The sequence below is a fragment of the Rhinichthys klamathensis genome, unplaced genomic scaffold (assembly GCF_029890125.1).
Source record: "Rhinichthys klamathensis goyatoka isolate OS25496 unplaced genomic scaffold, OSU_Roscu_1.1 h1tg000395l_1, whole genome shotgun sequence".
Lineage (NCBI taxonomy): Eukaryota > Metazoa > Chordata > Actinopteri > Cypriniformes > Leuciscidae > Rhinichthys > Rhinichthys klamathensis.
In genome coordinates this window covers 2,728,896-2,744,312 of record NW_026606897.1, presented here as the reverse complement: position 1 = coordinate 2,744,312, position 15,417 = coordinate 2,728,896, and the positions used below count along the sequence as shown (strand labels likewise).

Below are 15,417 nucleotides of genomic sequence, written 5' to 3'. Positions count from 1 at the left end.
ATGATTCGACAGCAGCTTATCGCGAGTTGCCCGGAAAGGTCACGCCTGTTACCATAAATTGGAGATGCATGCGCAGCTGAAGTGCTTCTTCTCCGTGGGAGCGCAACAAGACCACGCCCCCTTTTTTTGTGTATTCCTGTGGGCGGAGATTAGTCAAAAAACTGTTCTAGTTACGTCATTAAAAAAGGAAGTAGAGGGATGTAGTCCAAACCGGCCGTTCGCTGTATGCTTTGAAAGGGGACTTCTGTTAAATCAAATATCTCGCTAGGCATTGAACTTTGAGCTTTATAATTTTACAGGTATTATTTATGCTCTAACAGCAACATTACACACTAATTAGAGTTTGAAAAATGGAATCGCGAAGAACGGGACCTTTAATGCTGTAAATTATTCAGAGAACCTTCTAATGTGGTGCATTACAGCTATATAAAATATTATTTTCACACATCCATATATACATATATTCTCCTCTAAGGGGTTCTTAACTGGAAGAAGCTACGAGACTTTATGGCGATAGTCAAATATCTGGTTTTGAGAGGTTTAGGCTACGTTCACACTGTCAGTTGTTACAACTTACAGGTGTGACTCTCAATGTCCCATTCACACAGCAACTTACAGCAGTGTTGAATACTGTCTGTATGTGCAACAGTAACAGTGACCAAAGTAATATCAAAGATTGCTACATCCATAAAACTGAAAAGTCTTTGACACAACAAGAGTCCAATCATCCACGAGTTCAACCGTCAAATCTTCATTAACCTACAGCAGCTTTTATATCTGGGAGGAAAGCGGAGCACTAGTTGTCCAGTCTGGTTTCGTTCACACAGCGAGGGTTTTCCTAGAATGCGGTTGTGGGCAGGACTTAAAAACAGGGGGAAAAATCAATCACTTCACTCGCAGAATCTGTATTTTACGTTTCTTGTGACTAAACCTCGTAACTCCAGTGGATCCTCAAACTGTCGGCAAAACCTGCGCACTGCCCTGCACACATTTTGGAGACCATCTCTGCTTGTTTGCAGTATAAGGGTAAATGAAGAACTGGTTCTTTGAATGAGTACAGCGTTTTCTTCACTCAAAAAACACAATGTTTGTAATGGCTAATATTTCATGTATTTGAGGAGCAGAGAAGAGTGTCTTAGTTTGGTATTTGCCAATACAGCCTTTTATAACACAATATTTTGTCCAAATGTATTAAACGCCCACGTAGCTACAATAAACTTTGTAACTTGCAAGTTGATGAAAACGTAATGCGATCCGCTTACTGTCTCAGATGCGACCGTTCTAATGACTGACAAAACACAAATCTCTGACATTCACAGGTGAAAAACCTTAACTCCATTTGAGCATATTTCCTGAATAGTAGTTGTACTACACAAACCTGCAATTTTCACTGATTTCAAAACACACCATGCTGGATATTAATCTGCCATTCATTTTCACTTAAATGTAATGTTTTAACGGTCGGAGACATATCCTTGGAAAAACTCCTGAGATCCAAAAGCTAATGTCAGTGCATTGCCACTACTTGCCTATGATGATTTGACAATTGAGCGCTGGCATTTCACTCACGTTGGATGTGAAAATTTATGAGTGTGAGTTTGGTGTGAACTATAGAATTCGGTTGTCACTCCTGTAAATAACTCAACTGTGTGTGAACGTAGGCATATTAATAAGGACTCAAATGCAGGACAGACAACCATATTCTGCTGCTGTGTGAACTGCGGCTTTAGAGTGTACCAGGGAAGCTCCTACTTTTGAGTTGGGTAATCGTTGTTATTATTATGACACATGTGATGACATAAGATTACACTTAGGGAAGTTTGAAAGGCTTTGAAAGAGAAATCCACTAAGCTTCTGTCATGTTTATTATGCTTAAAACTCTGAAAGCCAATATATTTTCGACTCCACTTGAAGGCCACAATATATATCAAATGCTAAACTTCCTCATTTAATGCAGTAATGGCAGTTGGTCCTTGAGAACAACGGTTCTATAGAAAATTGTTCTTACTTCCCAATGTCAATCTATATTTATTTTCTCAATTAGGATGGAACTTACTATCATTGTTATGTGAAATTGCTTATATAATATATATTTACAACATTGATGTGACGTCACTAACGTGCCATTGGATAGCAGTGTCTTCATATACCCTGAAGGAAAGGTATGTTCCTCCAAACAGAGCTGACTGACTGACTCACGTTTGTCTACACCCAGAGAAACAGAATAACCTCTGGCGATGAAGGGCACAAGATCATAAATCTTAACATGGCTATGTCTGTGTTGACAGACAAAAGGCAGCCATGCCAAACACCAGAAAATTGCAAGACCTGTTCCATGAGTCATTAGCCTGGAGCGGCAGGTAGTCGCAAGGCTATCATTGCCACCTAGTGTTCAGGAGAATAACTGTTCTTACCTGAATGCCAGCTTTATGAAAAATCTGGGTACATTTCTTGAAATCAGAAAATCCTAATACAGTGTAATTCTGATTCAAACAATGAAAAGCGACAACTACTTCTATCCAAGCCATAGCATTGTCTGTGATGACAAGATGACATGTAGGGATTTATTTAAGGAGAAATCCACTTGGTGTCATTGAAATTTGCCTTTTTACCTATTGTTTCTTGTTTGGGCAGGCATGCTGCCTGTGGCTCTCTTGAAGTTGGAATGGTTACAGAGAGTGTCTAGTTGAAAAACTTGTGAGCGTCATGTTGGATTGTCAGAACACGCCATCAGACTAACCATGGAGAAGGTGAACACTGCTTTATAATTATCCTGTCAGCGCAGTAGATGTTCTCTGTACTGCATCCTGATATATAGACCCGCTGGTTCCAATGCCGCATGTAGCCAGCACAGACAGAGTCATGGGCCAAGTCTGTGCGTCATTTTGAGTCAGGGAGTCAGGTACTTTCTCACAGACACTGGGATGTTCTGTTGTTCTCTGTGGAGTTTTATTCATTTATTATATGCATAATACATATACGTTTTTTTTATTGCATTAGGAACCCCATACTGTGACAACAGTATCGTTTTTTTTATGTGTTACTTCAAAAGTGTGCTTGTTTGATATTTTGGTATCTAATGCAATTATATAAATGTTTAGGTCTGTGTGAAGTATCCAAATACAGAATAATGTTTTGTATTATTATGTTTTTTTGTTGTAGTTTTATTAAATGCAAGTACTAATAAAAGTAAGTACTAAAATAAAACTAGAAATTGTAATCCAGGAAATTAAAGTAATCATCCTAATTAGCCATTTTCCTCTGTATTTTTACTGTATTGTTTTGTAGTCTATTGTTATTTGTGCATTATCATTATTGTCAAATGCTGCTGGAGCTGCGCTCATTCTGAAATGTGCTTGTGTATTTTCTCATGCCACTCTCATTCTCATCCATCTTTTCTCCATTTGGTTACCGTTCACTCCTCAGACCTAAATGAGAGACACACAGGGGCTTAATTCTCGCCCTCCTTCCACCCCCCTCCCCAGACGTCTCTAATGAGTGGAGTTTGGTCCAGGCAGTAATGACGCTCTGTATGGGCTATGCCTTTAATGGCTTCCTGCTCTTTACAGCTCCAGCACCTCAGGCAACTTTCTTATACAATCAGGGGATTTCTGCAACACTAATGTTCTTGTGGACATAGAGGTCAGCTATGGTTTGAGCAAACAAGCCACACGGCTTTCTAACATGACTGAGCTGTAGTGAGTTTGCATTTTTTTAGTGTGTGTGTGTCTCTCTGTGTGTTACTTCCAGAATACTATAGAGTTCCCATGTAGATCCCAATAGCAGGTACTAGGCTTGTGCGTTTGCGTGTTCACAAACACAGCCAGCCCGATGTGAGTCTGATTTTGTTTGACAGTTTTATGACAGAGGGCTGAAATTATGGATGTATTTTCTGTACTCCCCCCTCATCAACCATCAGTTAACAACACATAAAATTCATATAATTACATCTTGGTTTCCATTCTGAAGTATGTATAAAATTTTCACCTATTTTCTTCTTCCTGTTAAGGCTGAGTTGTAGCCGCGCTCCCTCAACCGAACATATTCACGAGGGTTTGGCAAGAAACACGTGGCAGACAGGCTGAGTTTCACTAGCCCCGTAAAGCGCAGCCGAGTCCATGTTTTTATTCTCTCATCTCAAAGGCTTTCTGCTAGAACTAATGGAGATGAGAAAAATGCACAATGTGCCAAAGAATTTTGCAGCATGATGTGAATCAAGCAGTGGTCAAGACCACAACAGCCTGACGAAACTTTTACAGTCTTCCTATTTATGTATTAATCTTATATATATGTGGGTTATGTTAAGTGTTTATGTGGATAGTGGGTTTATTTATTTGCTAGGTTATACAAGTACTAATCAGTTCTCATTTTCTAGAATTCTAGAATGGAGGTTTTAGATTCTTGATTTTGTTTAAACGAGTATAGATTTATAACAAGTGCTGTGAATGCTTGATTCTAATTGGTTGACAGATGTTCAGAGGTTATGACTGCTTTTCAGTAAGTACACTGCTGAGAATTGTTGCAAGTCTTGAACGTGTTGGAGTTCCACATCACTTTGCCAAATTATTTTGGTTATTTCAAAGTGGCTTACTTACAGCAAAAGAGCCACAAAAAAACAAATACACTGACCAAGCATATCAATTTGACAAGCAATAGGATAAAAATGTCAAACAACTTTGTTTTATTTCTGAAGTATTTTGCAACGCTCGCTCTCTTTCTCTCCCACACACATATACGCATACAAAAGCTCTGTACACAGAAACTCTCATGCACACGTAGGACCTTGTTTTCCGCAGTACCCTACCCTCTACTTAATCAGTTTTGCCATTTAAAAGTTACTCAATCAACATTTTCACCATTTTCACCCTGATGACTTATTGATTTGTAAGAAAGCAAGAAATGTTGCACACACAAGTGTTTTAGTAATTGTCAAACAAGTTTCCTGCCTGCCTGCCATTGGTTGAGCCAGTTTTAAGCATATTACGCTGAGAAAAGAAAAAGTATTTCAACATTTAGTTTTAAGACAAATATACTAACCCTTTTAAAATCTCTCTTTCTTCCTGACAGGTTGGCTGGAGCACCGCTCGTGACTACTACACTTTCCTGTGGTCACCTCTTCCAGACAACTACACAGAGGGAACCGCAATTAACAGATCTGTGGTCTTCCAAGGTAAAATAACATTGTCAAAAATGGGGTTGTATGCAACCATTTCTTCGATGAATGTTGTGTCAAAGAGAAGGCCCCTCAAAGGTGCGTTCAGGGTATGCAGTGACGGATGCAATAAAATAGGAAACACTGACGCCTCCTATTAGAAGGCTGAAGTGTTGATGGGCCAGTTTTACTGGAGTGGTTCAGGTCACATACTGGAATCTTTGTGAGGGATTACATGTTTTTTGTGGCATGAGTCCGGATTCCTTACGGCAATTGAGAAAAAAATACCATTAAACAGAATGGACATAAGTCTATCATAAAACTGCTGTGGAACTGTAAAGTTTTGATGTAAAGGATGGACTTCAGGCTATGTTCATTCAGTCTTAGCTATCATTCATTAGAGTCATTTGCTTTAATACCTATGGGAAATATAAACGGGTTTGTTGTAATACATTCCTACTTTAACAATAGGGCCATTATCTAAATCTCTGCTTGATTCTGGGGTATTTTGCAGGTTACTACGTTCCAAATGACGATGCTGAGTTCTACCAGTTCTGCTATGTGACACATAAGGGAGAGATCCGTGGGGCCAGCACTCCTTTCCAGTTCCGCGCCAACAGCCCCACGGAGGAGGAACTGCTGACGGTGGAGGATGAAGGAGGATCCGATATTCTTGTGGTCACCACTAAAGCCAGTTACCTGGAGGTGATTCAAACTACTCAATTCAAAATGATAGATTTCTTGATTATTTGATTATAGATTATAGTTTTCACATGCCAGGGTTGACACTTTTTGATCTTTTTCCAGCAAAAGATGGAACAAATTCAACAGGAAAAAAAGGAGCTTTTGGAAAACCTGGACCTATTTCAGAAAGAGAGGGATGAACTGATTGATGAGAAGAACAGACTACAGAAAGAATATGAGCTGGAGCAAGAGAGCAGCGCTCAGCTCAGGAAAGATGTGCAGGTGAGACAGGAGAGAGAGAGTTAAAAAGAGGAAGTGTTTTTTCCAGGCTTTTTTGTCCTGACTTGACCTCATAACATTTTAGAAATATAAATGCTTTTTCCCTGTTTTATTGCAGTGGTTAAATATATATATACAAAAAAAACCATCATCCTATATTTACAGTATTTTCCCTCTCAAATATGACAAAAAAAAAGTCAGCAATTTTTCTTTAATATGTCATATACAGTTAAATGGTTTTAGAATATAAAGTTCACAGGCTGTCAGCACCCCCTAGTGAGAGTCTCTCTTCAGACTCTTTACATAAAAAATACATAAAATATAATATTAATAATAATTTACATCTTTACAGACATGACAATCATCAGCACCATTTGTTGCTTTTAAGTGGCAATTTTTATAAGTATAAATGTATCAGCTCTGAGGCTGAGTTGTTTTAAAGATGAAAACAAGCACACCCATTTCTGGCTGTTAATTTTATGACCGCACTTTTATATGTTGTTTTATGTGCTGCTAAAATAATTCTAAAAATTCTGCACATGAAGTGGTACTGCAGAAGAGACTGGAGTGGGATTTGGAGACCTGCTTTTCCATTAGTCATGTTTGCAGATTCTCAGAGACCACACACAAACACAACTCAAAAGCCACAACAGTTTTTCTGCAATAACTCCCATCCTTTCTGCAGTAGCTAGACAGACAACATACTTGCGCAAAGAAAAAAACGATATATGGCTCATGTGTTTGTATGTGTACACAGGAGTTGCAGTTGTCTGCCCAGAGCTTGCAGGAGGAGAAAGAGGAGGTGAAAAGGAGAATGGAGGAGAGTACAGCACGACTGTTGCAGTTAGAGGAGGATCTGATCGGAGTCACCCAGAAAGGCCTGCAGAAGGAGACTGAACTAGACTGGTGCTTTTTTTAAACCATATTTAAGTAGCCATGCTTAACTAATCAGAGAAAACTATAAAAATCTCGTTGATTTATATTAACAAGCTAGGGTTGTTATGATACCAACATTTCCAGTCAATTCCAGTTACATTTTGTGATTCTCAATGGCCACGTACACACTGTAAAGTTTCAGGAGTGACAACCACATTTAAATGCGGGAGTGAGTCCCCTAAATTATTATTATCGCAGGTGCGGGTCGTGATATTTTGGTCTTCTTTTCAGCATGAAGCATTTGGATTTATTTCGGTTTATCGTGGACTTGTTCTTGTTTGCTGTTTTTCTTAGCAAGATCTTGCAACATGAATGAGTCAAGGCTGGTACCGCTTTCCCTGTGATTTCTTCCACCGCACATAAAGAAGAGAGAAACATTTCTGATGCATGTTAAAATACGTCATGAACAACTAGTTGTTCAGTTCGGTTCCGTACACACTGCGCAGAATCTTTGTAAATGCCATTGTCACTACCTGCATTTATTAATTCGGTTGTAGAATGCGGTTGTCTCTCCCGTAAATTACTGAACTGTGTGTACAGAACAGGAATAAGCACTAAAAGATGAATTGAAAACCGAATTTAGTTTCAATTTCAATACCACAGCTAACACAATATACTATTGGTCCATTTCTTCATAAAAAAAAAAAAAAAAAAAATATTAACAGATTAAATCAAAACAAAGGCATGTAGCCTTATGGTAGTATAGTTTTTCTCAGTGAAGTTCTCACAACTACTGGTACTAGCCATACTGTAGAAAAACTGGTATTGTTATATGCTAATATCGACTTTGGTATTAAAGTACCAGTACGTTTGACATCCTTATAACAAACCATGTAACTGGTTTTACATATGATCGTTAGATTAGAAGATGTCATAACTGTAGATTAGATTTGTTAGATTCATATCTTTTTAGAAGATCCACTGCTGGATTTGAGAACTTTGACGAGTTTATTTAACGTATCCAAGATATGTTCCTTGTGTGAGTGAATGATTGATAATGGCTCTGATTTGACAGCCTGAAAGATCGAGTGAAGAAGTTAACCTTGGAGAAAGAGGCTCTTGAGTGTCAGCTGAAGAATGAGAAAGATGAGAAGGAGCTCTATAAGGTAATTTTACTTGCTCACTACTTCACACACGTCCTTGTTATTATATGCTTTCTGTGCTAGGGGTGTAAAGTACCTGAGTAATTGCACTTCAAGGAATTTGTACTTTACTTCACTACTACTGAAACTGAATACTTGTGGAAAAGTGATTTTTCACTATTATTTATTATAACAGGATCTGCAGATTTTTGATTTATAAGAGACAATAAAAACAACTTTGTGCATCAAAACCACTCCTTTCCTTGTAAAAAAAGAAAAAAGAACTTGATTTTCAAAAGTCAACAAATTTGCGACAGCTGAATGTAAATCAGTGTCTTAGTAACATAATTTATTTAAAGGTGCTCTGTAACTTTTAGCGGCCTCTAGTGGTGATGTTTCAGATTGCAACCAAATTTTACAAGAGCGCTCGTGCTCGAACTCATAGACAATACCGTCTATTACGCAAATATCTCGGCGAATACTTGACGGATTCGGCGAGCACCGAGCTCGTTGGGACCATCTAATCGAGCTGAAAAGAACCATATAAGTTCCATAGTTTTTGGTGGTGTTTTCGCGGAGATATTAGCAGAAAACCATCGGGCGTGCTGCAAAATTGCGGACGCCGGTGACGTCACGATCTCAGAAGAAAATCGCTCGTATCTCTGGAACGCAAAGACCCAGAGAGCTCAAATTCGGGGGAGGAGGTCCCAGGGGAACCCTTGCCCGAACTCTAGAGTGGCGGGCCTCGGGGATGCCCCCTACCGGATCGCCGTTCGCTGGGACCCCAGATTTCGAACGGCTATAACTCGGGGAGCCTGGCGAGATGGACCTCGGGGGTGGGCTCGTTCGAAAGGCCCCGTCCAGCACTACGAACGATTAGAGTCTTGGGAATATTGATCAAAGATTGACTGAGATATAAGCCGAAAAACGTGCGCCTTTAACTGGACGTAACTCCCTGACCGTCTACAATAGACTGTATATAAGGAGAGAGGCTCGGGAGCGCGCATGCACGTCACATCCGTTGGATTTCGCGGTAAATCCGACCCGGAGACTTCACATAGAAATAGGAATACTGGCCTTCAGAGGTAATAGCAAAACTCGACAAGTGGATCATTTTAATGTGTGATTACAACCCCTTCACACACAGGCAATAAAAAAAGGATTCATTTTAGTAGAAAAGTTACATAGAGCACCTTTAAGCCGTAAATTAAACTTCATTCCATAAAACAATTATGCAAAAAGCATTTTGAACATCTCCAGCACATTTTATATTTATAAAAAATCAAACCGTTCACCCCTTACGCATGTTATCATGTCCGTCAAAAACTTAGGCAGGCTGTCAGTTGGAATATTAGAATTAGAAACATTGACATAACACACTCATGGGCATCAATCACGTAACTGAATACTTGCTGTCTAAGAAATAAATTATTATTACCTTACGACCCATCTGTTTTCAAATTCAAATCATTTGAATATCACTGCATCAATGTCTGTCAAAAAATAACATGCACAATACACGGTAGTATTTACGAGAAGCGACGGTCCAGGGAGTTCACGCATTACCTGGAAAACCCACACTACCGGATGTTTTGACTATGTCATGGTTTTCCTAAAAGAGGGTGAATATTGTAGCCTGAGCTTTATCAACATGCTGTCTGTCAGAGACGATAACGTACCTAATACAAAATACATAATTGATTCTTATAAGCAGAGATTCGGAACTTGACAGGTAATTTTTATAAAATCTAATTTGATCACTATCTTCTAAGTTGTTTAAAATATTAAGGCAATTATCAAAGTTTGATAAAATCTTTCATTTTCCATTATACCATGGTCTGTCTGAATACTCGATTCTGATTGGCTGGAAGGTGTAAAATAAAACCATTTAATACACAGGTAGTTCCAAGTCAGTTTAATCTCCGTTCTATATTAATGCGCCATTTTCATTGAAGCACACACACGCTGCGCACACACAGTAACATTCAGGAGTACAGAAACTTATCAACTCTGCCCCACGACTTTTATTAATAAAATAGCTTTGCTACTGATTCACTACATTATATTTCTCAGCAACGAGAGGGTGACATCACTGGTTTTGAAGCAATTACACTCACAGCTTCATTGCTAATAGAGAGATGCTAAACACATAGGTAATTCACACGCATCTCTCTCCTCTCTCTCTCCTCTCTCTCTCTCTCTCTCTCTCTCTCTCTCTCTCTCTCTCTCTCTCTCTCTCGCTCGCTCATGAATTCAAATAAATGCTATAATTCATTAATAAAATAAAATAGTCAAATAGAAGTCAAATTGCAGTCTGTAATACAACTACATTAATGTGTCAAACAACTATAGGCCAGATTCTCTTGCAATTATTGTTTATTAATTTCAAGTTAAAAAATACAATTGCAAATTGCTTTACACAGAAGCAAAAAAAAAAAAGTGGTAAATATTTAACTTTTGAATATTCAAATGCAAATAAATGTGGCACCCTAAACTTTTGTTTGGTTTAATACTTTGACTTTTAGTTAATAAAAGTGACTCCTATCTATGCCTAAGTATAATTTCTTGGCATTTTTATACCATGCTTCATTCCCTCTTTATCTCCTTTTTCATCCCTAATCTATTTAATTTACCTAAAACCAACAAACAGACATTTTTTGAGCTGTTGTTTTGAAAAGGCTTATGCATTTATCCATGGAGAAGTGCAATACAGGCCCTCATTCTTTTCCTAATTACTCTGACTTGCACTTTGTAATTCTCACTCTCCATCACTCACTTTGTCTCACCCTCTAGCCCCACTTTCTTGTGGCGGGGACAGGAACTGGGCGTTAACGCCGGGCTGTAGCCACGGAAACACACTTCAGAGCAGCTGCCTGAGGCACAGACAGAGAAGAGTGGGGGTGGAGCAGAGTTGCTGCTCTCTTACTGCTGCATTATAATTAGGTCTAGCTCACATACCACCTCACCAGGCGGAAATACACCTCATTGTAGAGATTGTGTGGATAATTGGGGGTTCGTCCAGGATCTGGACTGGCTTTGGTACACTGCTAGTTTTATGTGCCATGTGCCCAGGTTATTGCAGAGCAGATGTGCAAAGAGAAAGTCAAACAGTCTACTTGAATAAAGTATCTGTGTGTGTTTGGCACAGATTCACCTGAAGAACCGGGAGCTTGAGAACACTAAGCTAAGTGCTGAGCTGCAGATGCTGAAATCAGTGGATGTGAATAAGGAGAACACCATTGCTCAGCTGAAGGAGGAACTCACTAGAGTCAAATCCTGCCTGGTAGAGAAAGAAAAACAGCACCGCCAGCTACTGGCCAACAGTTCACCCTCGGTACACACACAAAAAGCTTCTGCTTAACTTACATTTCGTATAGAGTGCTGCAGGAATGAATCTTAAAATCCGGAAATTTGTTACAATTTTTCCAACCGGAGTTATTGTTTTTTTTGGTTAAATGCCTGAAAAATGGTCTGTGCTTAAAACAAGCTTAAGATATTTTCATGTTTTATTCTACAACATAAAATGCATCAGTACTCAACTCGTTAATGTTTTTTTTTTTTTTTTTTTTTTTTTTTTTTTTTTTTTTAATAAAGCTTGTCTAGAAAAAGTGCTTGCTAACAAGTGGCTAAATGGGACGAATTGGTGAACAGGAAAACTCATCTACTCCCTAGTCCATTTTTACAGTCTCATTGTGTTTGTACTTGCACTCTTGCAAATTATTCAACTCAAACTTTCCAGCTTGTAGATTTTTAATAAAAATGGAAAGAGCTGTCAGAAACTTTGTGGTGGTGACGTTGAATGCATCCATGGTGTAGTTGTTTATAGCCTAAGTTTAGTTACTTCTGGCAATTGTATTTAGACTTCAAAATTAAGAAACGTTGTGTTTATTTGTGAAGATTATCTTTATGAACAAGACATGTAAGAATCAGAAACTTTTGATGATCACAGACTTCTTTTCTATAATAATTCAAAAGAAGGCTCCATGATCCCGTTTCCACCTCTTTTCTTTTATAATTTCTTGTATGTATCAATAAAATTGGCAAAAAAGGCCAACATTCAGAAAAGTTATCAGTTTGGAAAACAGATTATGGCTATATTTTTTTGCTGTTAGCTTTATTAGCAGTAGATATGTGGAAATGTGTGCATATTTGTGTAGGTTTGTATTCACATAAGTGTTATTTTTGTGTTTTTCAGGGGGAAAGTAATGCTCTTAAGGAGCAGCTCAGGCAGAAAGAGGAGCAGTTGCAGGCTACCCAGCAGCAGGCAAACATGCTAAAAGCTGAGCTGCGCGACTCCTCCAATGCCCGTGACCGAAGCATGGCCGACCTGTACCGTATCCGCCTGGAGGCAGAGTCATTAAAGAAGGGACAGACAGAGGCCCGGGCTGAGTGCAGCCGCATGGAAAAGCAGCTGGAGGAGATGAAAAACTCAACCCAGCAGGAGGCGGTAAAGAGATGCCCACCTGTTTGACCGTTTTATCATGTTTGTGATGTGCAACAAACTTCTGTATTCTGTAAAACAGGTCGCATCGCTTCCGGTTCAGGTCTTTTGTATATGCTTTGTTAAATATAGAGCCGTTTTACTCAAGATAGCTTCAAAAGAGCAAGCAAAGATGAGCATAACCGCTCTCCATCGCATATGCCGATTGATATCTAAAATTGTAACACTTTTTCCCCGACAAATGGATGCAAATGAGACCTGTTTTACTGTTTGTTCATTTGATGTTCGGCATAAAGCCTATTGACCAGGCCACAATTACACTTGAATCCAGTACGCCTTAATCAAGATAGCCCGTCGCTTTCCAGGAATAAGTCTACTCTATACCGTAGATTGCATACTGTGTTCTAACTAAAGAATGTTAGGAACTGTTTTTGTTTTCATGGTGTAACTGAATAATCTCGCTTTCCCTCGGCAGTGTAAGGAGACAGAAGGGTTAGCTGTTGTCGAAATGCAGAGAGAAGTTGAAGATTTACGGCTCAGGCTGCAGATGGCTGCTGAACACTATAAAGACAAATATAAGGAATGCCAGAAGTTCCAGAAACAAGTGGCCAAGCTCTCTGAACAGCCAGGAGTGAGTAAACCCTCACTTTGCAATTATATAGCTATACCACCTGCAGAGTCTTGGGTTTTGAGTTTTTAGTGGTTTGCTAGTTTTTAAAAGTAGACCAACCTTTGTGTTTTGCTCAGGTGAAGAGAAGTCCAGGGTCTGAACCTTTGTCTGCCAGTCCAGAGGCATCTGCACCAGGTAAGTTCATACTAAGCGATACAAACTAGAAATTCCATGTTTTTAGGATGTCTGGGAACATTGTATGGACATGCTGTTGTGTTCTCTGGACCGCTAACAGGAAGCCCAGGTACTTCAGATGCCGTGCTAGATGCTATCATTCACGGCAGGCTGAAAAGTGCAAGCAAGGAGCCAGACAAAAATGACAAATACAGGAAATGCAAACAGCTGCTTAGTGTAAGTTCTTCTTTTTTCTTTTTTGTTTCTGACATACTGGATCTGTTTGATATACTAAAGTACTTAGCGTACTCCCCTGCAGGAGGAGAGAGAGCGGTGCAGCATGATAAACGATGAACTCACAAAGATGGAGGTGAAGCTAAGGGAGCAGATGAAAACCAATGAGGGCCTGCGAATGCAGCTGGCTGCTGAGGAGGATCGCTACAAGGTCAGTGTCACCTACTGGTCCAGAGTTTAAACTAAAAATGTATTATATACTATACTAGAGGACATTTGGGCTTAACATGCTAGTATGTTTTGCAAAAACATAGATAACATTAAAGGTAGGGTAGGCAATTTTAGAGAGGCTAGCTTTGAAAGCATGAGATCCCACCCTCCCTTCAGAGTCATTACAATAATAAGGTACATTAAACTATCAGAGCTCTGACTTGTACCACAGACTGCTGCAGATTCATTTCGGCGTTGATAGTGTTGACTCATAGAAATGGATAAATCTGAGTCTGAGGACATGAACAGCTCCTGGAAGAATGTAACGGGTTGTCATCTTGTAATTACGGATACGACATGGCGTGAACACAGCATAAGCTTGTTGTTTTGGTTCAGGAGGAACTGTAAAAGATGGCTGCTGTTTGTTTACAACTACAACAACTTTGCATAGCCTTACGGAACGCACTGATGAAGTGTGATATCTGCGCAAGCAGGATGCTTGGAGGAATGGAAATACATATGTTGACAGGCAGGTAGGACATCCTATCTTTGTATTCGGACCGAATGCAATGATTGGACGAACACATTTTTGGTCCTGAGACTTCCACAGGAGATATATGTGCATGTTTTAATATTTAGACCACTTCTAGTATTGATTGCTATCAGGATGTAAAGAGAATTTCAACCAGTATAACAAAAGGTGTTTATTAAAAAAATTGCTTACCCTACCTTTAAGTCTGGAAGGGTGAATTTTTGAGCTACACGACTCTGAAATTCACGCTTCAAGACTTAATGTTATTAAAGACAGATGACAACCAGATGACCACTGCTCAGCCAGATTCCATCAAGTCTAAAGGTATGTTTACATTTACCGTTGTTCAATGAATTTTTCGATTTCAGATTCTGAAAGTTTTGTTTATATGAACCCTAAAGGTTGAACATATATGTTTACTTCTATCTGGAACAATACTTAAAGGCATGCACAGTGCCTGGTCAACGTGTTCAGAACCAGAGAAAACCACTGCGATAATGTCACCAGAGCTTCCGAGAGCATAATTGCATTTTTTTTTTGCCTTGACGACATATCTAAAAAGACAGATAACATACTGTATGCCAGAATAGCTTTTTATCAAAGGTTTAGTAAATATATTCCTCCACTGACTAGTTTGCCAGACATGAGATGTAAATAAACACTCATGTAAATAAACACTCATGTAAACTTGCGAATCTAACACCATATCACCCTGTAGCCCAAGACTGGTTGACCACTGAAGCTCAGCAGGTTTGAGCCTGAGATAGTGAGGCCAGGAGTGGGTGCTTACCTAATGTGAATATACTGTAAAAAGCACTGTCCTTCGGATGAGACTTTTAAACCGAGGTTCTGACTCTGTGGTCATTAAAAACCCGGTGTCATTGCAAAATTCCCTCCATTGGCCCTTATCAATCATGGCCTCCTAACAATCTCCATCCATTGATTTGTCTCTATCACTCTCTCCTCTCCACCTATCCGGGTGGATGCTGCACACTGGTGATCGGTGAGGAAAGACCCCTGATATGATTGTAAAGCGCTTTGGGTGTACAAATGTACATAATAAAGCGCTATATAAATGCATAA

General features: G+C 39.3%; 1 protein-coding gene across 4 annotated transcripts in view; it reads left to right on the top strand.

The window, feature by feature from the left end:
* Positions 1–15,417, top strand: part of tax1bp1b (Tax1 (human T-cell leukemia virus type I) binding protein 1b) — a 36,351-nt gene that overhangs the window by 12,428 nt on the left and 8,506 nt on the right. For 2 of the 4 annotated variants that reach the window (XM_056234405.1, XM_056234403.1), the window contains exons 3-13: positions 5,068–5,170; positions 5,667–5,857; positions 5,960–6,118; positions 6,873–7,021; positions 8,067–8,157; positions 11,282–11,467; positions 12,329–12,580; positions 13,047–13,205; positions 13,322–13,379; positions 13,480–13,595; positions 13,678–13,803. In XM_056234405.1, coding sequence (XP_056090380.1) covers positions 5,068–5,170; positions 5,667–5,857; positions 5,960–6,118; positions 6,873–7,021; positions 8,067–8,157; positions 11,282–11,467; positions 12,329–12,580; positions 13,047–13,205; positions 13,322–13,379; positions 13,480–13,595; positions 13,678–13,803 — 1,590 coding nt within the window. The remainder of the gene's footprint in view (positions 1–5,067; positions 5,171–5,666; positions 5,858–5,959; positions 6,119–6,872; positions 7,022–8,066; positions 8,158–11,281; positions 11,468–12,328; positions 12,581–13,046; positions 13,206–13,321; positions 13,380–13,479; positions 13,596–13,677; positions 13,804–15,417) is intronic. The other 2 variants (XM_056234404.1, XM_056234406.1) reach the window with 2 other exon arrangements.